Source organism: Mugil cephalus, chromosome 3 (genome assembly GCF_022458985.1).
Source record: "Mugil cephalus isolate CIBA_MC_2020 chromosome 3, CIBA_Mcephalus_1.1, whole genome shotgun sequence".
NCBI lineage: Eukaryota > Metazoa > Chordata > Actinopteri > Mugiliformes > Mugilidae > Mugil > Mugil cephalus.
This window is the reverse complement of record NC_061772.1, coordinates 8439481-8465485: the sequence shown is the minus strand read 5'-3', so window position 1 is coordinate 8465485 and position 26005 is coordinate 8439481. Positions and strand designations below refer to the sequence as shown.

General features: G+C 39.9%; 2 protein-coding genes across 3 annotated transcripts; one reads left to right on the top strand and one right to left on the bottom strand.

Annotated features, from left to right (window-relative positions):
• The first annotated feature begins 802 nt into the window (after positions 1-802).
• Positions 803-9184, top strand: LOC125005949 (AFG3-like protein 2). 2 transcript variants are annotated; one of them, XM_047581620.1, is made up of 16 exons: positions 803-989; positions 2310-2400; positions 2613-2734; positions 3082-3231; positions 3320-3394; positions 3822-3946; positions 4053-4311; positions 4443-4580; positions 4744-4897; positions 4987-5094; positions 5852-5977; positions 6068-6178; positions 6656-6771; positions 6849-7049; positions 7166-7360; positions 7580-9184. In XM_047581620.1, exons 1-16 carry the CDS (start codon positions 870-872, stop codon positions 7793-7795), a joined length of 2307 nt encoding a protein of 768 aa, XP_047437576.1. In that variant the 5' UTR covers positions 803-869; the 3' UTR covers positions 7796-9184. The 2 variants fall into 2 exon arrangements, with proteins under 2 accessions (XP_047437576.1, XP_047437577.1); XM_047581621.1 differs by lacking the exons at positions 3082-3231; positions 3320-3394.
• A 374-nt stretch (positions 9185-9558) lies between these two features.
• Positions 9559-25047, bottom strand: dbndd1 (dysbindin domain containing 1). The gene is made up of 4 exons (XM_047581622.1): positions 24632-25047; positions 21603-21746; positions 17092-17229; positions 9559-10895 (listed from the first exon to the last, which is right to left on the bottom strand). Exons 1-4 carry the CDS (start codon positions 24660-24662, stop codon positions 10741-10743), a joined length of 468 nt encoding a protein of 155 aa, XP_047437578.1. The 5' UTR covers positions 24663-25047; the 3' UTR covers positions 9559-10740.
• Positions 25048-26005: the final 958 nt, after the last annotated feature.

Here is a 26005-nt window from a genome sequence, read left to right as displayed (position 1 = left end):
AAATGATGATGAAGTTTATCATATTTTATTTAAATGCTTTTCCCTCTTGCCGTGGAACAAAAGTGGAATAGAGGACAGTTTGTCTTCCCTGTGCAACTGATGGCGAAAATAATCACCTATCAACATTATTCTCCAAAATGTACCCATGTTATCATTGTTAGCACTTATTTAGCCTTCATGTTTACTATACTTATATTTCATTTCAAGGAGAAACTGACAATTTGTGGAATCCTGCAAGTAATACGACATAACAAGTAAAGTGCTCTAATTGCTAAGTGAGTTTTCCAACAGCTTCGGGTACATTATTATTATTATTTTCTACCATTTTACATGTGTGTAGTCTTATCTTGTTTATCTCTTCTTTAAATTTGTTTTCTGCCTTCTGTTCTAATATATTTATCATAAAGTACATTTATTTCAGAAGACATCAAACCCAAATAACGCGGAGGATTATATCAACACAATTTCACTCGGGTGATGAGCTCTTAACCCTGTTACATTATATAATCAAGCTAAATTCCTAACTGCCCCTCGGGGATAAATATATTTTTTTCTAATTCTGATTATTCAGAAAGTAACAGGGTTTGCAAGTTTGTGTAAATGTAAACCTATGTAATTTTCTTGATAAAATGCAATATGGCCAAATAAATGCATTTTCCTCCAACTGTGGAAACAAATTAAAGTCAACAATGTCAAAGAGAAAATAATGTCATAAATTATAGCATCCATGCGCCTGTTGCGGTCAAAACATCGCGAGACGACGGTGATAATTGGTGTTGGGTTCACCCGGTGCATCTTGATGGTTTGCCGGACAGTGGACAGTGGGGACAGTCTGTCAGACAGAGAGCTGCACCAAAGCCGCTGACGGGATGCTTCTCCTGTCTCTGAGTGTCCGGCCTTTTCGGAACCGGGTCCGGACGGTTCGGATGTGGAGCCGAGACTTGTCAACTATTTCAACCACCGTTTGTAACAGCGGGTCACTCACGGCGGTAATGACAAGTTTTTGTTATTGTGTGTTTTTTGTTAATAATATGCATTTTTTTTTTTGTTTTGTTGTTGTTGTTTGTTTTGTTTTTTTGAATGATTTTTAATAATTTGTCTCAAGCCACAGAAATCCTAACTCCTTCCCCTTGTCCAATTGATTATCCATGGTTAGGGACATGAGCCATGTAACTGTGTTGGAGGTCTATCGTGGGAATGACAGTCTCCATCAGTGCAGGCTGCAACCTCTGAAACCTCTAAACAAACAAAGAAAGTGCAGCACTGTTTGTGTATCATTCCTCAGTTGTTTGCACTCTCATGGAAGATAATGTCGTTTATAAATAGGTTTCCTCTGTCCCATAATGTTCTTTTTGGAGGGGGTGTGTCTCACTTATTGTGGGGGAGATAAGGGAAGAGCTTATGCATAATTATTGTTTAAAACAACATATGTGCATGAAACTGATAGATATAGTGGACCTGATGAAACGGGAGATTATCTTTCTTTTTGTTTTTCCTTCACAGTACGATGGAATACTGGTTCTGTGGCTGGGCCGAGTTACATAATGAAGAGTTGTTTCAGAGATAGTCAGTGGAGCAGAGAAAATGAACTTCCAGATTGAATACTTTCACTTGATCTTTATCTGAAGAAGAGGTCCAGATGGAAACTGTGTCCCAGCAACTTTAGGAAGCTCGGATGTTCTTTAAGATACAGCTTATTGTTTGATTTATGTTTTCCTTTCAGAGGTGGAGCTTCACTTGTCCTGAACTGAACAAAAGATAAAAGCAAATCCCACACATTAAGTTTTCCCTTAATTAATTAAGCTCCTCCACGATTTCTCTGTTGGTCAGATATGTATGATTAACAGAGTATAGTAATAAACTGTTAATGATAAAGTAACAGATGCATAAACGTTGGTAATAACTTTTTAAATGGTCATATATTTTATTTGTAGCTGGCATAGAAAAATGTTTTCTTTCTTGTTATTTGATTAGAGCAGTTGCATGGTTAAAATCATTTTAGTTAAATTTAGTTAAAGCTTTCATAATAATTGAATCATTGTCTGTTAGAGCCAGACATGGATGTAAATGCCAAGTGAATTTAACGGCAGGTTTTCCATGTCATGTAGGGTTATGGGTGGGTTATCTCCAACAGGGTTGTAATGAATTTATAAAATTAAATTAAATGTGACATGAATGCATGAGTGATTTACAACAGCTGTGGATACAATATTATTTCTACCATTTTCCATAGGTGTAATCTTCTGCTGTTTATCTCTTCTTTAAATTTATGTTTTTGCCCTATTCATCATAAAGCATCTTTATTTCAGAAGACATCATACATCCAAATGAGACGCAGAGGATTATATCAACACAGTTTCATTCTCACTCGGGTAATGAGCTCAACCAAACCACCACAAGGTAGAGTATCTCCTAACCCTGTTGCGTTGCATAATGAAGCTAAACGAGTCCAAGTAAACTGAGAGCATGAGACACATCATCATTTCTGTTACTGTATTCAAACAGGTCAGGTGGAGGTGAAAAAAATGTGTCACATTTCATAGCTGCAACCATGTAAATAATGTTTTCTCAGCTCTGCCGCAGTGGATGATTGGTTGATTGTTTTTGTTTAGATGAAATGGCCAAAGATCAAGAGCTTTGCGGAAGAGAAGGGCGGGAATCAGATGATGATTGTAATGAAGGACGAAGAGGAGGGAAAAAGGAGGAGGAGTCCCACTGGTGGACGCGCTTTCAGGTGAGGCGTTTATATGTCATGTCATCAGGTTCTCATTAAATTCTGTCATGAGATGAGATGCGATGAGATGAGATGAGATGAGATGAGATGAGATGAGATGAGATGAGATGAGATGAGATGAGATGAGATGAGATGAGATGAGATGAGATGAGACTCAAGTTGTTTAAGTTATGCAGTTGACTTAAAATTCATTTTATTCTAACACAATCATATCAGGCTTTATATGTCACCCTGCTGTTGAAAGCAGTACAAGGCAGGGTGAGCACAGTCCCTCGTTTTTCTCAAAAACTGGTTAACTCTAGTTACTGAACTAACTCCCCTCTCCCTTACCTTTCCTTATCCAACAGGACGATTTCCCATCATACAAAAAATCATTTCAGAACCTTGCACTTGGTGCAGCAGGCATGGCTTTTGCATTCTTGTACTTTCACTGTAAAGAAACCGGGGTCCAGATCTCCTGGAAGGTTTTTGTCCATCACTTCTTGAGCAGAGGCTTGGTGAGAGTGGCAGATGTTGTTTTAGATCATCCTAATATGTGTCTGTCTTGTCTCTTGTGACCACACAGTGCTTGTGCTCTGTACACAGGTGGGTCACGTGGAAGTTGTCAACAAACAATATGTCAAAGTATTTCCTGCACACGGAGTGAACACATCAGAAGTGGTGCGTGACACCGTGATTATAGTATAGTCAACACATTTTTACGTTTGTTTCTGTTGCTCAAAATAAAATACTTTCCTGGAATTCCTAAAAAGCGCAAGTAAGATAGATATTTATTGTATTAATTGTATTAGTAAAAAACAGCAGTTTAGATCACACAATGAAATATGTGTGTCTCCCTGACTAAAACAAGAAATAAAAGTAGGTATGTTGTCACAGATAAGATGATAACAGATGTGTTTTCTTACTTTTTTCACATCTTCTCTTTCCCTTTGGTTTCTGAATGATGCCCGCTAACCTTAATTTTGAGGAAGGAATAATGACATCTTTATAATTTCTTTCTAGTGATTTCTTGCATTCTTCCGTTTAATTTCATTAGTCATCTTCTCCCTTGTGCATGTTGTAGATTTGAGTTGTGTTTATGTTTCAGAGCTATGTGTGGTTCAACATTGGCAGCGTGGACTCGTTTGAGCATAACCTGGAGATGGCTCAGCAGGAAATAGGTCAGGACTCCACACAGAGAGTACCCATACTCTACAGCAGTGAAAGTGACGGGTGAGAAAATATGACTTTAATATTAAAGCCACTTTTATTGCATCTTAATCATTCATTTGCTTCTGTGGATCCCTGGGCTCATTGAGGCTCTAATTTTTACCTGTAGGACGTTCTTTTTAAATACCCTACCAACTTTACTTCTGGCTGGATTTTTACTGTTTGCCATCCGACAAGGACCAGCAGCTATGGGGAAAGGAAACCCTTTCAAACTAAGTGAATCCAAAGCCAAGATTGTTAAAGAAAAGATCAGCGTGTGTTTTAAGGATGTTGCAGGCTGTGACGAGGCCAAACTAGAGATCCTGGAGCTGGTCAACTTCTTGAAGAACCCACATCAGTACCACACTCTGGGAGCCAAGATCCCTAAGGTGTGTTATATTATTATAATGGTGGAATTGTTGCTATTGAACAATACCAACAGGTTTAATGCTCATTATGTGATACCTCACATTAGTAATCTGATCTGTACTACCACTGTAAGCAACGCCTTTGTTTTCAGGGTGCAGTGTTATCTGGGCCACCTGGAACTGGGAAGACCTTGCTAGCTAAGGCCACTGCAGGAGAAGCCAACGTCCCTTTCATTACTGCCAATGGCTCTGAGTTCCAGGAAATGTTTGCTGGCGTGGGCCCTGCGAGGGTCAGTCCCGAGCTCAACACTTAATTGTTTGAAATTGAATGATTGGTCCCATGTGAATCATGTCCTGTTTGGTAAACACTGTATAAATCATCCAATCGACAGCCACAATATATTTCTAAATGTCATTATCCACGTGACTTCTCTTTGTTCCGTCCTACATTAGATAAGAGACATGTTTGCCACAGCTCGAAAAAATGCCCCTTGCATTCTTTTCATTGACGAGATCGACGCCGTTGGCAGGAAGAGAGGCAGCGTGAACTGTGTGGACCAGAGAGAGCAGGAAAACACCCTGAACCAGTTGCTGGTGGAAATGGACGGTGGGCAATCATGTAATCTCTTTCAGCCTTTCAGCTTTTTCCACATTCATGGTGCAATATTTCACTTTTTATGCTAAATGTTGTGACAGGATTCAACAGTAGCACTAACGTCATCGTTTTAGCTGGGACCAACCGAGTCGATATCCTGGATCCAGCTCTGATGAGGCCTGGACGCTTTGATCGACATATATACATAGGTAAGCTCTCATCTGAGGGCTGCCTCTTTTGCATTTCTTGCTCTTAGTTGAATCTTTGGTGGTTTATTAAACACGTTGATGCACACATGTATTACCATCTCATTTATTTACCCCTGCACACTTAAATCAATTCATCCGCTCTGATGTTCAGTCACACTCAGACACAAACTTTATTTTTTTTGCTGCCTGCTTTAGATTTAGTTTGACCTTTTTGACACTTTTGCATAAAATATGCTGCTTAATTTAAGTCTGTTTTTCCTGTCTTTTGAGTTTGTATGTCATCAGAAGCATGTGTTGTGAACTGCAGGCCTTTGTCTTTGGTTATCTCGTTTGATCTAGTTCTGCTTGCTAAGATCTAATTTACTTAACGCCAGCACCACATGGTGGGTGTGCGGTTTTCTGTCTGACAGAGAGGACTGGGTCAGAAAGAGAGAGTGGCTTTCTAATCAAAGAACGATTAGATAACTGGAGAGAAGGGACACACTGCTCCTCTTTGTGTTGTTCGGTTCCTGTGTTCCCTTTAGTCTGTCTTCTGTCATGAAAAAAAAAAAAAAAAAAAAAAACAGCTGCCGGTCAGGCTAATTAATTTAATTGGTTAATTGGATGTGTTCTTCACACACTCTCCAACCTCTGTCATCCCCAGCTTTCATGTTTAAAATATTACTACCAAGACTGTTTCTCACAATGGTGCATGCTTGATGTCCCATAGCACACATGATATTAAAATCCTTGAATGCTTGCTTTGTCTTTTTCACAGGCCCTCCAGACATAAAAGGAAGGGCGTCCATCTTTAATGTGCATTTGAGACCTCTAAAGTTGGACTCCAGTATAGATGTGGAGGCTTTGGCCAGGAAGTTAGCTGCACTAACCCCAAGTTTTACTGGTGAGAACAGGAAGGTCACACATGTGTTCAATCAAGTTGCCAGTGGATCCACAAAACATATTTATGGTAATCTCTCTTTGTGTGTCTCAGGAGCTCATATCGCTAGTGTGTGTAATGAGGCTGCTCTGATAGCTGGACGCCACATCAACCAGTGCATCACTGTTAATCACTTTGAGCAGGCAATTCAGAGAGTGACTGGAGGTGAGTTTAACAACCACGGGTACACACTTCACAACTGATGGATGGATGGATGGATGGATGGATGGATAGATAGATAGATAGATAGATAGATAGATAGATAGATAGATAGATAGATAGATAGATAGATAGATAGATAGATAGATAGATAGATAGATAGATAGATAGATAGATGTGATATACGGGGTAATATATACAATATGTGTAAACCTATATAAGGATCCCAAAATATAGGAAAAATGGGACATACAAGAGTGCAATATATAAAAATATAGATAATATATAATAAGGAAATATAATATTATAATAAGGAATATGTAAAAGTATTGTTGCCATACTGTGAGGATGTGACTCTATACTCACGTATGTTTCACGTATTATTACTCCATATAAAAAGTGTGGTGACTGAACCAAGGTCACTTTTCTCTTACCTGTATCCACACACTGTTTAGTTTATTAAGGCATCCTACATGTCCTCAGGTCTGGAGAAAAAGACTCCGTGTCTGCAACTGCCTGAGAAAACTACCGTAGCGTATCACGAGGCAGGGCGCGCTGTCGTTGGCTGGTTCCTCCAACATGCAGACCCACTACTAAAGGTATACAGTCCATTCCCTCTCAGACTCTATTATCTGCATTTGATTAGTTTTATAATCAGACTGATGTACTCCACCAGGTGTCCATTGCTCCTAGAGGGAGTAGCTTGGGTTATGCTCAGTATCTCCCCAAGGAACAGTACCTCTTCAACCAGAACCAGCTGTTAGACAGGATGTGCATGATGTTGGGCGGTCGAGTGGCTGAGCAGGTGTTCTTTAATCAGATCACTACCAGGGCACAAGATGACCTCAAGAAAGTCACACAGTCAGCCTATGCACAGGTATAGTTTAAAGTATCCAAAGAATTCTGTCGTAACCAAACCAGTTTTTACCCAGAAAAAACAACTAGACTGTATAAATTTTGAGTTCTCTATTTCATTTCTCTTCATAATTTTAGGTTGTGCAGTTTGGGATGAATGAGGCAGTGGGTCAGGTTTGTTTTGACCTCCCTCAGCAGGGCAGCGGACTAACAGAGAAGCCCTTCAGTGAATCTACAGCCCAGCTTGTAGACCAGGAGGTCCGCTCGCTCATAGATGCTGCCTTCCAACGAACACTTCAGCTCGTCCTGGAGAAGAAAGAAATGGTGGATAAGGTGTGACTTATTTTCACTTTGTAGAGATTCATGTCAGAGACAGCCAGAGAAAAGTGGGTGACGCAGCTCATTGACATTTTGTGTAAATACGCTTTTAGTATCTTAAAGTCTGCAATCAGGAATACAGAATGCGTAGAAGTGGTACTCATATAAATGGATATAAACTGATATAATTTACTGAATAAAGTGCTCTTTACTTTCATTGGTCATATATTACAGGTGGCAAAACGTCTTTTACGAAAAGACTTCCTAGACAGGGCTGACCTGATGGAGCTGCTCGGACCTCGTCCCTTTCAAGACAATTCTTCATATGAAGAGTTTGTTGAAGGGTTGGAGGAGTCAGAAGGAGACACATCATTACACGAAGGAATGAACGACTGGAACAAGAACAGAAGAGATGAAAAACAGCACAACAAATCAGCTCTTTACCTGTAGATGAAGGATCAAGGGGAATATTCCACTACATTTATTTTTCTTTATGTGCCTTGTAGTCCAGTCTGAAAAGTTCTGACCATGGTTCATTTCACTGACAGCCTCAAAGCCAGGCCTCGTCCAGGTCTTTATGCAATGTGCACTTTTCTTTTTTATTGATTATCATTTTTCTGTAAAAATGGAGTTGGTAGCTTACATTTTGCCAGATGAGCCATCTACTCCATTCTAGTGCAATTATTTAGACTACAAATAAACAGTTAAGTTATAAATAATTTATGTATTAGCCAGCACATTGTGTTGGTATGAGCATAAGGGACCGATAAGACAGTTAATTAATCAATACTTTTATTAAGACAAGTCGGAGTTTCATTAAAACCTCCTTTGTACTTGAGACTTAATATTTAATATGAGTGTGAGTGTGAGTATGAGTGGAGAATCAGCATCTCCTGTCCAGTGTTGGTAGTCGGGGTCTTTAGGTCCGATGGGTTGAGGGGAGGGGCCTCCATGGATCATCCCTCAGATACTTGATCAATTTGGGGTGTTCTTGTTCTGTTGTTCATGTTTTGTGGATGTCTGCAGCCATCAAGGAGTGTCATTATTATGGGGTGGGGGTGTGTGGTCTGGTCTTGGTGGTACATGTCTAAGTAACATCAACACAAATGCCAGATCCAAAAGTTTCTCAGCAAAACATTGAGTTGTCACTAGATGATGTAATTCACTTCTCCGGTCTTAATGTTGTGACTGATTGATATATTTCATAATGTACTTTGAAATCTGTCTTTAAACCATTACGCAATCAAGACATTGTAGCCTCCCTAAACCTGGTTCTCATCTATAAGGAATTAATATTCATTATGTTTTGAGATTAGGTCTATGCACATTACATATTACAGACCTTACATATAATAGTGGATCACATGCAGTTGCATTGCCATATTTTAAAGCTTGTATCATATTTGTGTGTAGCCGTCTTCTTCTCAGTACCTTAAGTCCTCACTGTCTTAACAGTGACAACAAGTTTTTTTGTGTGTATGTTTAATGTCAGTCGATCTAAGCAAGTTAAGCTAGATGATAAATCATGTAGCATTCTCATTTAACATATTTGAGAACTATTCCTTAAAGGGAGGCAACACACTGTAACCTGAGTGTTATCAGTATCTTAATTATTATGCCAGTAGCTAGTAATGGTTTAAGGGCCACAGCCAGCATGACACAAAACAGCAATACATGTTGGAAAGTAGTGTATCTGTTTGATATTGCAGTGTTGTGCCTGCTTGACTATGTATGGTTTTTACTTGATGACCATTTCTTTTGATGTGTCACAAAGACAAGTAAAACATGAAAAACTGTTGTGGCAAGTATTAAAACGTTGTTATACACAGATATGCCTTGTTACTGTTCTTAAAAAGCAATTTAGTTTCCATAAATGTGCAAAGTTAATGCAAACTTTGCATTAACTTTGCACATTTATGGAAACTACACTTTTGTTTCCAAATTGCATTAAATTGCAATTTAAATAAATTAAAATTTCTGCAGATGAGTAACCTCCACAAAGCAAGTCATAATTGCCCCTGAAACCTTTGGCTTCCTCTGGGGTCTGTTTCCCCCCCCTATCCTCTATATAGACAACACCATGTGTACAAGATAAAAATGTAAATCTGCACCGGTGTAATGTTTCATACTTAAAACATAGTTTGTGTATTGTAGTGTTTATTGTGTACACAATAAGATACAGAGAGCAGTAACAACATGAACCACACAGTAAATTAAACTTCTCTTTGTCTTTATTCTTCTTCCACCCCGTTCCGTCCACTTTTGATTCATCCATGTCACAGCATTCAGAATTATTGGCACTCCTGGTGTAGACAAGCTTACACACGACAAATAAATCAAGTACTCAGCTATTCCCTTCTTTGACAAAGGTAAGAAATATTGCATCCAAAGTGAAATTTATTCCATTATTTGAACAGTGATTACAAAATGGTTGGCACTTTGTTGTGTCTGTTTGGCATCCACGCAAATCCACCTGTCTATGCTGTGAATTCACCTTCGGATCACTTTAATTATCTTAGCAGCAGCATTTGTGGCAGCCTTAGTTTCCCATAAAGATAAGGAAAGTGAAGACAATCTAAACAAATTCTAAAAAAAAAAAAAGCGTTTGTGTATGGAAATGTGTATTGCTCTCAGCTGCTACTTGGTCTGTTTATCTTTCGAGTCATCTGAACCAAATGCCAATAATTCTGGAGGGTATTGCAAATGCAGTTTAGTGAAAGAAGTGATTTTTTTAATTATTTTTTTTTTTATGTAGGCATTTAAAATAACAACACACATTCTTCATTAAAATGGAGAAAGTAGAATCGATAGATCTGAGCCTCACTGAAACCCACATCCTCTTCTCACGTTCATTTACTTAGAGGCGACAGAAAACCCCATCGGTCTAATAAGCAACACAATACGTCTCAGTGAGAGATTCCTACTGTTTGAATATCACACAGAAGGTCTAGCCTTGCGATGTGGACTCAACTTTTAGTGCTAATCTCGCTGTGCAGGTCCACCCTGACAGGCCGGTATGGTGAAGGGGCTGTTACTCTGCTGGCCTCATACCCTGTCTGTCATCCAAAGGAAGAAACAAAGCTTAAAGTCATCTGGCAGCTCAGAGTGGATTTAGGAAAGAAGTTTTGTATGAAAAACACAACGATTGCATGTGTTTGTGTGTGTTTGAGAGAGAGGGAGAACAGGGAGAAAGGAGGAGAGTGTACATATTGCACGTCTCTTAGGGTACAGAGCACAGTGTCCAGAGTTCAGCCTGAACTCACCAGCACCAGTGACATTTTTTTGTGAGTGCACGGTGGCAGATGGAGGCCCCTTGGTCCGTTTTGTGTTACCACTCCGGCTGTGTGACTGGCTCCGGGTTTTCTCTCTGTGGTCCGCCTGTCTCACGTCAGATATCATGGTTGCTTTGGCCTTTCCAGCTTCATTAAGGGCTCTGCGGTGTCTGAGTCACTGTGGTGCTTTCTCTCACGCGGAGGCTCGACTTTGCTGCAGCGTGTCCACGAGGGGGAGCGCATGTACCCACCTCTGGGCAGGACAGGCTGGTGGGAACCTGAGAAGCAAACACACACAGCGACTTTCTACTAAACACCAGAAATACACAAAGTCTGGTCAAATGCAAATAGTGCACAGCAGCAACTGCATGGTAGTTTTTTTTTGTGTGGAAACAAACAAAGCTTGAAAATAACAATAGTTGTTCTAGTGTTCTAGTGAAGTACATTTACAAGAGAGGCTTCGAAAAGTTAAAGTAGCAAATAAGATCAAGGTTTTAGTACAGATACATCACAATGATTACATTCAAAGTAAGAAACTGTTTCCTCATGTCTGTGATATCTACTGTAAATGATCATAACTTGAAACTTTGCCATTTTATACCAACTGTTTCTTTGTTTTAGTTTTAGGTCTGTGACCAATTCCATTTCATTCCACTTGGTGGTGATGTTGAACCAACCAGGAACCAATCATTAGAGCACAGGTGTTAATCTGGCTGGCGGGATCAATTTTAAAGTGCAAAAATTATTAATTTAATGCCTTCGTTAAAAATTAAGACATTAAATTAAACCAATAAAAGTAACGGCTATTCCGCGGTTTCAGACAGTTTTATTAAGAGCTGTGGACATAACGCACCACTGAGACATACAGAAATTGCACCTCTTTTTCTTAAGAAATGTCTAGTTGTTCATTACATGCTTTGTAATACTGCACTTCATTAAATGTAAACATGTAAACATGTAAACGTAGCACTTCTTTCCACTAAAACAAAGGGGAATATTTGAAGTTGTCATCATATGTTCTTATGTTAGTGGTCTGGCCTTGTTGATCAGACTGGGTTGAATGTGGCCCCTGAACTAAAACTGCACTATAGGGAATGACTTACGTACTGTAGAGCTGACAACTGCCTTTCACTGCCAGCGCCGGCCTATTGTCAAGTCCCCTAAGTAAATGTCATACTCAGTACCTGGCTTACACAGTATATCTCCCCAAAGTCACTTCCATATCTTCATGTGCATTAAAGACAGACGAATAGAGAGAGAAAAGGGGAAGGATGAAAAGACATATTGATCTCAGGTGATTGATGGCATCTCCACTCGATTTTTAATGAGAAGGACAGCGACCTCCAGCAGGAATGTGTCTGCTGCCGCATCCCTACGAACACCTGCAGATGACTGCTTGTTGCCTCGATGTAGTTATAAAATGACCATTCATTTTATTTACTTATATAACTGTCTGTTTAATGCACATACAGCACATCCCAGTGTGGCATTTAATGACCCGAAGAATAAGAATTCAAGAACAGAAAATGAAGCACGCACACAGAACGGTTGTTTGCACACATAAACCTCCCCGCTGTTTAAATAGTATTTCCCCGTTTGCTGTTTCCCCTTTCTGTCTCAACATGTCGAGCTATGGGTGCTGCTGTGCTGCCGGCTACAAGTAGTTTGCTTCTTCACTCTTCAATTTGCTGCATAACGTAATATTTCTGAAAAACTAAATCCTCCTGCAAGTTATTTGTGAAGACACAGCTGTCTCTCTCAACCCCTTTAAAGGACACAACACTTGATTTATTTGTGGATGCTAATCCCAGCACAGCTCAACCACTGTTTGTGAAGTAGGGCAAGTATTTATCAAAGATCTGTATGGCCATTAAAAGCCTAAAGCAGCCCTAAAGGGAGTAACGGGGTTGAGCTGGAGTCGCTGACACTTTTATAGAGACTATGAAATGTGGTGTTCTTCTCCCGAAGCACAATTCACCACCGAGTGACACAGAAAGCTGCTGCTGGTGCAGTCTCTGTGGGCTAAAACTTATATGCTTCATGTGTAACATCCGCTACATGTTCTTAAAATAATTCCCTGCTCTAAATAAACTTCTAACACTTAAATTTGAAAAACAAACAAACAGTCAAACAACAGAACAGACAAACAGCAGCGTCATCATCTGAAGCCGTGTTGCTGCTCCAGAGGTGGACAATAGGAGGCCTGTGGGTAAACTTTATGGTTCATCAAGCTCATTTGTGAGTTAAACAAAGAGCAGACCTGCTGGACATCAGCCTTTTGTCCTGTGACTCTCTAGAAAGAGATTTTCATTTAAAACAAATTAAATAGCATTTTGAATCAAATCGGAGTCAGGATTGAAGCTGCAGCTTGAACAGTTTGGAGTGAAGTAGAGTAACGTGAGACATCTGGGGGAAAAAACGTACAGCAGAGTAAACAAAACAAACATGTATAAATAATGTGCAGGAGGAGTTATGATAAGTGTTCTTAAGGACCAGGCCTTGTTTCCAGCAGGGGACAGTGAATTATTCAGGAACCTACATTTAGCATGAACCCACTCACCTCTCCTATCTCTCCTCTCCCTCCTGAACTCCTTATGCACTCAGCAGTTTCTCACAGAACATAATTCTCTCAACATGACCAACATACGCAAGATTAAACTTTTTCACAAAATTATTGATTTTACGTCTCTCCCTTAAGTCATCTATGTTCAAACTGAATCCTCTCTCATTACATCATTTAATTCACTCATTTTTATAATTCTGTAAATAACGTGTGTATAGTATATTGTGTTTTTCCTGTTATATAGTGTGTGTGGTGTTCAGTGCCTGTACGTTGCTGCTGCAACTGTGAAATTTCTATCTATTTGAAATTTAATTAATTTCATTCGTGTGATATAATGTATTCACTACACTTACACATACCCACACATATCGTACACATGCCACAGTGTCTTGACAGTCTTATCACTTCTGAGCGTGGTTGACATAATGTTGCACACTTAAAATGATGCATTAAAAAAAAGTACTGCTTCAGTTATAAAAGTGAAATACTAAGAGAGAGATATCACTCTGGCCTAGAGACTGAACTTATGGATCCTATTAGACGGACACTTTTATTCATAAAGACCTACATGCATCGCTTGCACATCCAGCCCCAGACTATTGATCCTGGCAGTCTCAGGCAGCATCCAAGACTAATTTTCACACTACGTGTTAAAATCATCTTTAAGATGCTCTACTATTTTGCTAATGGATGACATTTTTCCATGATTGTCTGTTTTGATAACCTGTCTTGAATATTTATGTAGACAGTGGGCTTTTGCAGTGTGCTGCCTACTTAGGAAATTCTTATGAAACAAAACAAAATTACACTGGTTTCATGTGTTTCATCATGGAGACTTTGTGTGAACTTGTATACAGCCGCTATGTGCAGCTCGGTGGTTGCATCTCTCTGAAATTGTTTTCCTTCCTCTGTTCAACTTATACTTGAGGCAGATATGGAGAAAAGATCTCACAGGTTGACAGTATTTTTGGAAGAAGTACAAAACGAAATGCTTTATGTGAAAAGGTTGAACACTTTCAGCTGTGTTCTCAAATGCCTCATCTATTTTTAGTCATAATTTATGCAGGTAAAACAGAAGCGTGAAAGACATGCTACTCCTGAGGGGAAGTCTCATGGATTCATTTAGTGGGTTTAAATGTACTGCTGGATTTATGGTGTGGGGAGGTAAAAATAATGTAACACATAGTGGTTAAATAATGTGTTGTTGTTAGAGACTTAAAGTAAGGTAAAGTGTTGTCCTTAAAGTAAATCTGTGCCTCACATCTTCTTAGAACTTCTGAAATACTGTAGTAAATAGCTGTTCATATCGTTAATTGTCCCTGAGGGAATGAGAGTATCTCTGTTTTGCAAAACTGTAAAACTTAGTGGAACTGATCAATAAACAAACTGATCACTTAATCCTGGCAAAGTGTGATGTTACCCCCCCCCCCCCTTAAAAAAAAAAAACATTTTAGTCATTATAGAACTTTAACATTAAGACTAAAGGTAAGGGGTTGATTATATGTGATTCTTTTTCTCAAAGTGTTTCACTTAAGACAGTAACGTCTAAACTCAAGCTCAGATGTTGCCAAGTCAGACTCTGTTGTTTATTAACCAGTTTAAAGCTGTTTTCATTACGGTAACGTGAATGTCACAGTGTGAACCAACACAGGATTGTCACCTGTATCTGCAGGCTTCGCAGTGAATTGGAGTGTTAATTTTGATGAGTCATAGCTAAGAAACGCTCACACAAACACACTAAATGATGAAGCTCCATGACTGCTGGATGTGTAAATAAGGTAATCAAGCATATGTCAGTGTTATCAGCTTGTTTCTTCTGGGTTCTGAAGCTGCCTGCAAATGAAATGTTTAACTAAATCTGCTGATTTTATCTATTAATCTAACACAGACTTTGCTAAGAAGCAAAGGGAAATATATTTTTACACAAAAATATATCTGCCCTAAATGCTGAATAACATCTTTAGTTAAAATAATTGGCTGTGGCGTTGTAGACAGCTGCAAACCACAGCATACAGTACAGATGCCACACCTTAACTACCACATGCCTTACACACCTGTGTTATTACCAATAGGCAGTAAGAAACAGAAGGAAGAGAACGATGCTGTTGTGGAGGGAGGTGCACGATGAATGAAAATGATGAATGATTCATTATATTTTAAGATCAATATGAGAGTGATTTTATGTCTGATCATAAAAACGTTTTTCATAAACTGCTTTGCGTTTCAACCAGCAGAGTCACATAAACCAGAATTAGGGTGCAAGCATGTCAAACACCTACTGTTTTAAACCTCTGTCTATTAATTATTTAGAAAATAACTGCGTTTTAAACTTTTTATTAGCACTGCCAGTCATAGAAATTACGGTCATTTGCAAGACCTTGTCTAAACCGGACCTGTAAATGAATGGAAACGCCGTGTGCATGCTGAGAGGAGGGCGTGTCAAAGGAGAGAGATCACTGCACACATGCAGGATGAGGCTCACAGGTCATAAATAAAACATGGGAAAGATTTTGCTTCCTTTCGCAAATTGGTAGAAAGATGTGTAAGCCTTTTTTTCCTGTACCTGCTGCTGTGACACAATGTCTCACCTCTGCAATATGCAGTACAAGACCAGTGTAATGAATTTGAATAATTGAGTTAAAATGGAATTGGTTTGATGACACTTCAGTATAAAACGATTTACATTTTCTTGGCCTGGATATTATTAATAGTCATTTTCAAGGCAATTTATCTGTGACACTAAGAGATGCACTGCCTGGCCAAAAATAAGTTGTCACCTGGATTTAATTAAGCAAAAACTGTAGGTACGAGCCTCCTATTGGATAATTACCTGAATATACTGAATGACCAGGTTATTCCATCCACTTCCCCGATAGTACAGGCATATTCCAAGATGACAATGTCAGGATTCATGAGACTCAAATAGTGAAAGAGTGGTTGAGGGAGCATGAGACATCATTTTCACACACGGATTGGCCTCCACAGAGCCCAGACCTTAACCCCATTGATAATCTCTGGGATGTGCTGGAGAAGGCTTTGAGCAGTGGTCAGACTCTCTCATCATCAATACAAGATCTTGGTGAGAAATGAATGCAACACTGGATGGAAATAAATCTTGTGACATTGCAGAAGCTTCTTATTGAAACAATGCCACAGTGAATGTTGCTGTAAAGCTAAAGGTGATCCAACGAAACATTAGAATGTGTTTTTTTGGTGCAGGCTCTTTTTTTCGACCAGGCTGTGTATGTTTTAGTAACATGAGTAACCTGACATTTCATATCTTATTTAGCTCAGCAGGCCTTTTCAGACCCTGCTGGGCCATAATGCATTCCTCACCAGACACCTAACCATGATCATAATCTTTATCACGAGGCCGTAACAGCTTTTTCACCCTGGAAGATGGCTTTTTAACCTACATCTAATCGAACCAAGTCTTTATACAAATACGAAAGGGTTTCATTTCTCTAGGAGATCTCCACTTGACAGTGTGATGACGTCCCAAAGCAAGAGTAATACAAGTGCATAATCATAGACACTCAATATTGTATTTCTTTTTAGCCACTAATTTAATCACATTTATGTAATATCATATTAAATGTTACCATCAAAAATCAAGTGATGTACTTGGTTGAAAAAATATGCTGACAAAGGAAGTTGTTGATTAATTAAAACTTGTTTTCTTCACACCTTCACAACACACTTAAAAAACTACTGTTTACGCACTGAAACTGTAGCTTCAACATGCGAGTACGTGTACGGATTCCATGAGACTGTGATATGAGAATAATCCTTAAATGTACAGTTTCCTCCAAATATCTATGTGAAATGTAGATGTTTTTTCTTTGCGCTACAAACGGCTCATCTTCCTCTCCCCTTCTTATGTAACATGTGTTTCATTTTAGCAGACCTACCTGCTGGAGACTCATTGTGGTTCTCCTCATCAGAGTCAGCAAAAACTTCAGCCAGTTCCTGGTCAGACATGTCCGTCAGCTCAGTCAGATCCAGGAGGTCGAAGTGCACCTCTAAGGAAGACACACTGCTCAGTGGTTCTGTGGGGCGGAGAGAGAAGATGACAACCATTTAGTCTGTAGAGAGGTTTGGATATTGAATCTACTCACTCATTTTTGCTTGAGTAGAAAAGCCGCTCTTTAAAAGGAGTGGGGGAGGGAGTGCATATATTTTGCAATACTCAATGAAGCTGTTCTTAAATCTCTACCCATCAGATCAATAGCTGGCTCTTACAGTGGTGTTGTAAAATCCACTTTGTGTTTACTCTTTTATCTACCTTTATTTATCTGTACTTCATCTCTTGTGAAGTTCTCTCTACTTCAGTAACATTTCACATGCTGTAGATTTCTTAAATGGTGCACTTGCTGCTGTAGTTGGTGAGTGTCTGTGTGTCGACCCAGGAGGTGACTGAAGAACTGGAATAAGGGCTGAGTGGAGATGAAAATAGCCAGTTCTTTAACGCACTGTGATCTCCATTTTTTCTCCAGGGTGCATGGCACCTGTTCATTTGACGTTTGAGCAGACGGGACTCTCTACTGCTGCTCAAAATGGGGTCAAATTCACATGTGGTGCATATCATTATGCCTGGCTCATCATTTCTATCAGCCCGCCTCCATAGCTGGAATTTTCATGTAGAGTGTATTAAGTTAAATTTACTCAAAAATCTCAAGTAATATAGACACAAATTACATCCAAGAACATCTGGCTGCCTCAGCAACACCCATGTTAGGAAACAATGCAGCGTAACGGAGCCAGACTAATGTGCCATTGTTGTCACAAAGACGTCTGGAGACTGCAGTGGAGCAGATTCAGATGTGCCTGCAGTTCCTTGCGGATTGCTGGATATCAAACTGAAATCCAAAGTCAAGTCTGAATGAAGCACATCACCGGCTGTCTGTGGGTGTGTCTCCGTGAAGAAAGCGATGGGCTGCTTGACGGGCTGAAAGCTGTTATTAGCCTGTGTTGGTTGCATGCTGTTTTCCAGGCTGTTTAAGGCTGAAGAAGCAGAGCCCACTCTCCTGCTGCTCTTTGTCTGATGCTACATTTAATTCCCTGCACCACCGTCCTCCTGATAGAGCTCATATTGATTTATAGAAGACTATTCATCATGCCGAGGCAGTGGTTGGTCATTGTGCCATGTTTGAAAGATATTAAGGACACTCAACAGCAGAGATGCCTGGAGGTACGTGGAATGAAAAATAAGGAAGCAGCAACAACGGGAGAATACAAATGTACATAAACATGTCATAAGATGTGTAACTTCATTAAGGGGTTAAGACAAGACGCAGCAGGTGAACAGGGTAAACATTTTTATGACTAAATACCACCATGAAACTTCAACAGTTAATTACTTCTAATAAAACAAATATACTTTTGTTTTCTGCAGTGGGAATTGTTACTATGTGGTTAGATAAGCCCAGAACAGCAATATGAATACTGAATAAACGTGAATTCACATATGAGAGTCAAAGGTTTTTACAGAGAAGTTTTAGGATCTCTCTTTTTGATCTCATTTTTAATCATTCCATGAATCAGGACTGAGTGGTATTAGAAGTGGATGTATGGATGAATATATCAGTAAATACTGTCAACGGCAAAAAACATATGTATATTTTTAGGAATAGGATGTTAAATAACAAGAATGAATGAACAAGAACCTTCCATAGAGGCTTTCTATGTACACCAAACCTGATATCAGATCAGATTTGAGTCTGTTTTACTATGACAGGATCCCTCACACTGTGTCTCTCAGTTGGTTTAGTGTCCTGTGTTTCACCCTCATTGGGATTGTTTCCTCCACCCTCATTAATTCTGCCCCCTTCATGTTTGTGCACCTGTTTGCCTGCATGTTTCCATGGCTTTTGACTTCTCCTTGGGGCTTTTTTTTTGGACTTTTTCAGTTGCTTTTTGCAACAACTGTTGCCATTGTGATGGATTTAATCCATCATAAACGTAACGTTCTTGAACGTAGCCTGCTTAAATACAGCAGCACCTTTTGTTCTCTGTAAATTTTATTGAATTCACTTTTGTTTTTCATCCTGCTTCAGTCACCGTGTCCTTTCTTTTTATTAAATAAAAAAAAAAAACAGCACTCTGCAGCCTGCAGTCATGCATTTCACTTCCAAAGCTTTGATCACATTTCTTTTTGATAGTAGTTTTTTTTTTTTTTTTTAATATTTCAACTGGACAAACAGAGAAAAAGAGAAAAATATCGTGGAACCATTTTTTTCCTAAATAACACATTTTTATCACATTCCTTGCTTTCTTGCTCTAGCATTGTTGGGAACATTTGTTTTTCCTTTTGTCTTGCTTACTACTATCTAGAGGCATATAAACGTATAAAAAAATGTGTGGGAGTAGATGAACAAAAAAGACGGAGAAGGATGATCACGGGAGAAGAGGCAGAGCTGAGACTAGGTAAGAAGCTTCATGCAAAACAAAAAGGGTAATAGATAGACAAGAAAAAAACGAATCCTCTTAAATGAAGCACTCGTTACATTTTCTGCTGTTTCTTTCAATTGATTAAAATGTTATTCCAATTCTGCTGCGCTTGTTTCTAGCCACCTCTCCCCTGTCTCTTTTTTCCTCTTCCACACCCTTTTTCCTTGAATAATTGATCAGTGCATTTTCGAACTCATGGCAGACACTGAAACAACTGCCTCCATCTCAGAAGCCAATCAGCGAAGCTGTGAGATGCCAGTGGGAAAGACTGACAGTGGAGGATTCATGCTGAGATGAAAAAAACTGGTAAATTTGTGCCCAGAGCAAATGTAAAAGACGAATGCCTCCTCTTTAAGCAAGCATACAGGCTGGTGAAATCATATTCTCGTGTTGTGATTCAATTCTCTCCTTGAAACATGTTTTTATTTTTTTGGAAAGTGGTCAGTGTGTGTGAAATGAAATTCCTCAGAGGAGGGAACAACAAATAGGGAGGATGGTGAGGGTTTGGGTGAAGAAATAAGGTGATGTGCCGTGTTGTGTCTGTATCAGCCCCCTCCCTCTCTGGCCTATCAATGCTCTGAGGTCATCAGGCAGCCTGACACTGTAATAAAGACTCCAGTCTGATAGACTGAAACTGAGCCATTGAGGAATATATTAAACATGCAGTTTGTCTACACTTCACATTCTGTGGTAAGTGTTTTTCTCCTCCTAATGACTGAGGATGCAGTGAAAACCACGTAACACAGTTGTTCATAAACAGTAATATGGCCCAGTTATTTTTTTCAAATCAAGAAGTAACAAGTAGAATAAGCTCCGCCCAAACTTTGACTCCCGTGTTTTCCCCTGTAACTCTGCACAGATTCTATTAGAGTCAGTCTGAGTCAGTCTGAAAGTATGAGCAGCCACCGGATTAAGCTGTGTATTTATCTGTGTGTCTACCTGTACTACATTTTGCTGTTTTCTGTGACTTATTTCTTGCAAACCAAACAACATTTTGATCTTTTCTGGGACATTAGGCTGTTTGCTCTGGGCCTAAAAATAAATGCTGCAGATGACTCAGGAGCAACTGTGGTCCTCTTTTTGCTAAAATAAACAAATAAATAAATAAAACAAAAGCAGCACTAGGAGTTTACATGTCATTCTGGGTGAAACTGCAGTGTAATTCTGTGGCTGTGTGTGCAAAATCTTAATGACGCTAATGACAGTCATAATCATCTTTTTGGGGGGAGATAGGATTAACACCATTTTGTACATCTTCAAACCAAATGTGATGTTTGTGTCAGTTGGTCTTTCCTCTACTTCTCTGTTTGTCACATAGCATTAGCTTTATGGGTTACATTAAATCACAGAGACACATACTCTGAGCCTGTGGACGAGCTGTCTCTCTGCTAAAGTGTTTAGTTAGTGAAGAAGATAAAGGCTGCCTTGTCACCCATGTAGCCCCTGTATCTGTCTCTGGGTTTCTTTGGCCTCAGAGTCTGGCACGTACAGGGAAGCCTCTCTATGGGACTGATGTACAATGAGTCCTTTCAGTCGAAGCTGCGGTGCGGCGATCTTTCAGAATGTGCGACTCAAATAACTCAAATCTTTCGGTGGGTTTCAAGACCTCAGATCACAAACCTCAACTTTTTTAAAAAAAAATAAATAAAAGTATATATAAATGTATATGTGTGAAATTATATGCATGTGTTTAACTAATAATTACGTGCTCCAGAGACCTGGGGTATGAGATTCATTATCTGTTACCAGATTAAACAAATCGATCCAGAATTGATTGTCAGTGATAAGACTCTTTTTAACAGATCAGGATATCCTTCCCTCCTACCTTATCTCCTTCATATTGATTAGGTATTTTGCTCAAGGCACTTCCCAGCCATAATGAGCCTCTAACACCTCTCTACTGCCAATGAATATTCATCACTGTTACACATTCGTAATGTTGCCCTCCCTTCACCCTTTCCCCTCTACTTACGTCTCCTCTCAGTGATGTGCAGCAGGCTAGCAGTGTGCCCTGACAGGGTGCCCTCCTCCTCCCCTGACGGATGCTGGAACAGCTCCTTGGACAGGTCACCTGAGCTGGACGGCTTCAGCAGTTTCTGAATGTCTTTATTGGGCTCTGTTATTACACAAAGACCAGAAACAGAAAGTGAGCAAAGAGAATAAAAGGCGTAGATGGTGATTAAAGGATCATTGCTCTACATTAGCATCAGGAGCAGCTTTTGGACCATTATATCACCAGGCTGTCCATAGCTGAGGTGCCTTGAACAAGCTTCAACCTCCAAACTGCTCCCCAGGAGCAGCACAGGTAGAAAGTCAATGCTCCAAGTGTTACTGTGTGAACAAATGGATAGTTAAACGCAGAGGAAGAAATTCCTCGCGGGGGATCGATAAAGAATCTTCTTTATTATAAATGAGAGGGAAAAGGCTTGAGATAACCAGTGCTGAAATAACTTGCTGCTCACTCCTTAAGCCTCTCAGTTGCTTGTCTTATTGTTCTGTAATATGCTTTTCTGCCTTCGTTCACACAAACTATTAACAAAATCTGAAAATAGAAGGTACTTAAAATAGCATCCCTTCACATTTGGGATTGTGCATACATCGTTTTAACCTGATCAAGGTTAAATGTGCACCTGAGACATCTGAAAACACAGTGTGGTCAATGTGAAGGCTGAGTGGAGGAAAAGACAGATGTAGAGAGGTGTGCTACACTCACTGGGAATGAAAAGAGGATGTTGGATGAAAGATAAAACTGTTTAATAAAATCCATTAGCTACACATGCTTCCTTTTAGAGGGTTAGAGGGCCACCAGAGCTAATTGCTCAGAAAAAATACAAGAAGGCAAGAGAAGAGTGGCATGTGCCTGTGCAACATTTAGAAATTTAGTAGACTTATTTCATGATAACATGCAGAGTTGATGCAATAGAGTGTGGGAGTATCAATCAGCCTCCCAGTGGGCATGAGCAGATGGCTGGTACCAGTTCTACTTGCACTATGTTCCTAGACAGTTGAATCTCTTATTTCAAATGAAAAATGTGTTGAAATGTGTGTTACAGCTGAGGCGAAAGCAGGACATGATGGATTCTCGTTGCACACTCAGAAGCACAGTGTTCATTGCTGGGTATTGATTTATTTCCCCAGTGAGGAGCACACAAACTGATGGCTTTACCTCCGCTGTTATAATGAAATGTTGGTTCAATATTTAGACCAGCAGCTTTGGTTTCCATTTCCCTCACTATCCTCAGCAAATACTCACTGCCTCCATCCATCCATCCATCCATCCATCCATCCATCCATTAGCCACACTAGTGAAAACAAATGCATTCTAGCATAACAGTCCTTCACTAAAGCCCGTCGTCATGCGTGTTGATCCAACTGTGATTATGTTCGAGGATGTTGTTTGTGGTGCAGTTAAAATGATTTAGACTAGCCCACTGACTAAAATGGGGTGGTCAAAATAATAGAAACGTGCCAGTACCATGCAATTTAATTCAACAGTACCATAAACCACAGCCTCCAAAATGAAACCACAGTTTCTTCAACAGCTCTCTCTGTGTAAACAAACACTAAATACCACCACCATCCAGTCACAGGGTTCATCAGTGACAGCCGAGAAAATAAGAAAATGTTTTCAAGACACAGATGTTTAACATATTAACATCTGCATATACAGCTAAAACATGTTTTACACAGATGACTCTGATCATAGCCAGGCCAACCACAGGTGAAACTATTGTAAGTTACAGCCGGCTATCACACATGTGCCCGTTTCAGTGTGTGGCCGCCCCAGTCTGGAGCTGTCAGCTGTGACAATCTGTGGATCAGTTAGCAGACAGGCAGATGGAGTGAGATGTGGAGACAGAACCAGGGGGAGGGAGGATGAGAACGATGTGCTCAAGGACTGCCAAAAGTTGAATCAAATTCAGTGTCTCAGCTTAATAAATCAATTGTCGTTTGCAAGCAGGAAAAATTAGCATACCTTCTTAAGACCATTTCTGACAGTTTGTTTTGATGAGTTAAGAACACAGTTCTTCTCTATGCTTCATTACGTTTTCATCTAATTGTATAGTTAACACTGAAACTGGTCTCTCCTGACACTTTTCCTTATTCAGAACTGCAGGTTAATCACAGTACACAAATACACAAATAACACAAATATCCAAAGGTCACAGTTTGCACGTAATTTTAGGAGTAGAACAAAGCCAGAGCAGTTATCTCCCATTTGAAAAACGAAATACCATTGCTGTGAGTATCTGCTGATATTGCGACTTATAATGGCTTATAGAAACATTGTTTTGCCCCAAGGTACTGTAGAGTAATAGTGGTTGAATGTTCAGAGGCAGCTAATGTAAAGACAACTCCAACACCACGGCTTTGCCCCACTTTTTATATTATGAGTACAATTCATCAAAGCTAATGAAATAGTCTGTCCTACATGGGCTTTCTATTTAAGAGTCGGATGTGCATGTAAATAACATCAGTGGAACACCATCCCTTTGAATAATACAGTGGCTTGGAAGCATTGTTCTGTGCTACCACACAGCACAGCTACTATGGTCTTTACACAAAGGACATATGCATCCAGTGCTGTTCCACAAATTGTGTTCGATCAGTCCAGTTTTTCCAAGGTTGACCTGTAACGTGTAGATATAAAAAAAGCCCTTCAGAGTGATTTAATGGGCTAAACATGAAGGTTAAATGTAGAAATGAACCCCCTGACACTGGGTCCCACCTTACACAGAGTATAGATGGAGTACTGCATTACTTAAATATTACATATCAGTAATTAACCCTTGCCTACACCACAGTTAGCCACTCATAAGACAAAACATCATTTGGAGCAATTACGGTCCAGCCATCCAGCAAGTCTTCAACTGCAAACATCATGATGCATGACTACAGCAAGCAGACAATTCGCACAAGTCACTTAAAATAGAAAAAGACACTTTGCAACAGTCATGTCTAAAGCTGTGGCACTGAAAAAAGAAAGAAAATGGCTCTTACCTGGGCTCCCTGCCCCTCCCTGTGCCTCCATGCAGCTCAGCCAAGAGAGTCCTGCTGTTCACCACACCAGCATCGGAGAGCGGAGGAGACAAATAGGGAGGAAAGATGGGAGAGGCAAGGGGAGTGTGTGTGTATGTGTGAGTGCATACGAGAGTGGTGGGGGGTGGGCGGACAGTGACTCTGTTCCTCCTTCTTTTTGCTCCGCTGTTGTTCCAGATTTCCCAAACAGGTGATTTTGGTCTCTCCTCTCACACTGTCCACCTGCTCTGCGATCAGAGCTCTGATCTGTGCACTGCACTGCCTCACAGAGCGAGTCCAGCACAGACAGAGAGGTCTGGGAACAACGGCATCGCAGCAAATTTTTAAGCCACTTGGTTTAGTAAGCGCAGCACTGTGAGGCTTGGCTTGGTATGTACGGAACACACAGAGAGAGAAAGAGAGGGATCCAGAGCAAACGAGGGAGAAAGGGAAAGAGAGAAAGGGAGGGAGGGCTGAGCTGGCAGCCTGCCCAGACTGAGGGAGAGTGGGGTGTCAGGGAGGGTTATTATGGACCATTGGAGGGGGAAATTGTGTGTGTGGGTGTGGGTGTGTGTGTGAGCTTATACCACATTCATGCACATAGAATATATATCCATGCTATGGTGTGTGGGTATGGTTAAAGCACATACATAGCAACCAGATACAGTTTATCTGTGATACTTAGTGGAGAAGAATCCCATGCCCTCTGAAAAGCAGGAAATGCTGGTCTCGTTCCTTGAATACACTGGTTGAGATCTCCCCCTACTGGCAGGATCTGATGTTTGTAGGCGGCCATGTGCTCATGCTCGCACTCCAAGAAAGCACTAATATGCAGTCCACAAGGGAGTGGATTCACGGCAGAGCTTCTTCTTCTATGGATCTGATGCAAGATATCACACAAGAAAGCAGCAGTAATTAAACAAATGCTATATGGAAAATAATGCCATGTTCCACTTCATGTTATTATATAACATTACATTATAAACATTTAGTATTTCATTAATATATTTGTCAATCAATATGGTGAACCATGGCTGAAAATTGTTTTATTTGAACAAGTCTCAGATCCCTGTCATCAGAACGCTGATACAACCGAAGAAAATCTGATGATTTAAATTAAGTAACACGGTAAACTCTTATATATCTTATGTTTTCTAAAATAAGTCTAAATCCTCAAAATATACAGTATGTTTATTTCCAGGTATCCATGAACCATATCCTCCTCCAACCTCTTGCTCTTGCTTGCTTCACAAGCTAAACCAAACAAAAAAAAAAAAAAAAAAAAAAAAAAAAGACTATTATTTAATAAACAGCTGTTTGGCAATTTAGAAGCTAACACCATCCTGGTTGGAGAAC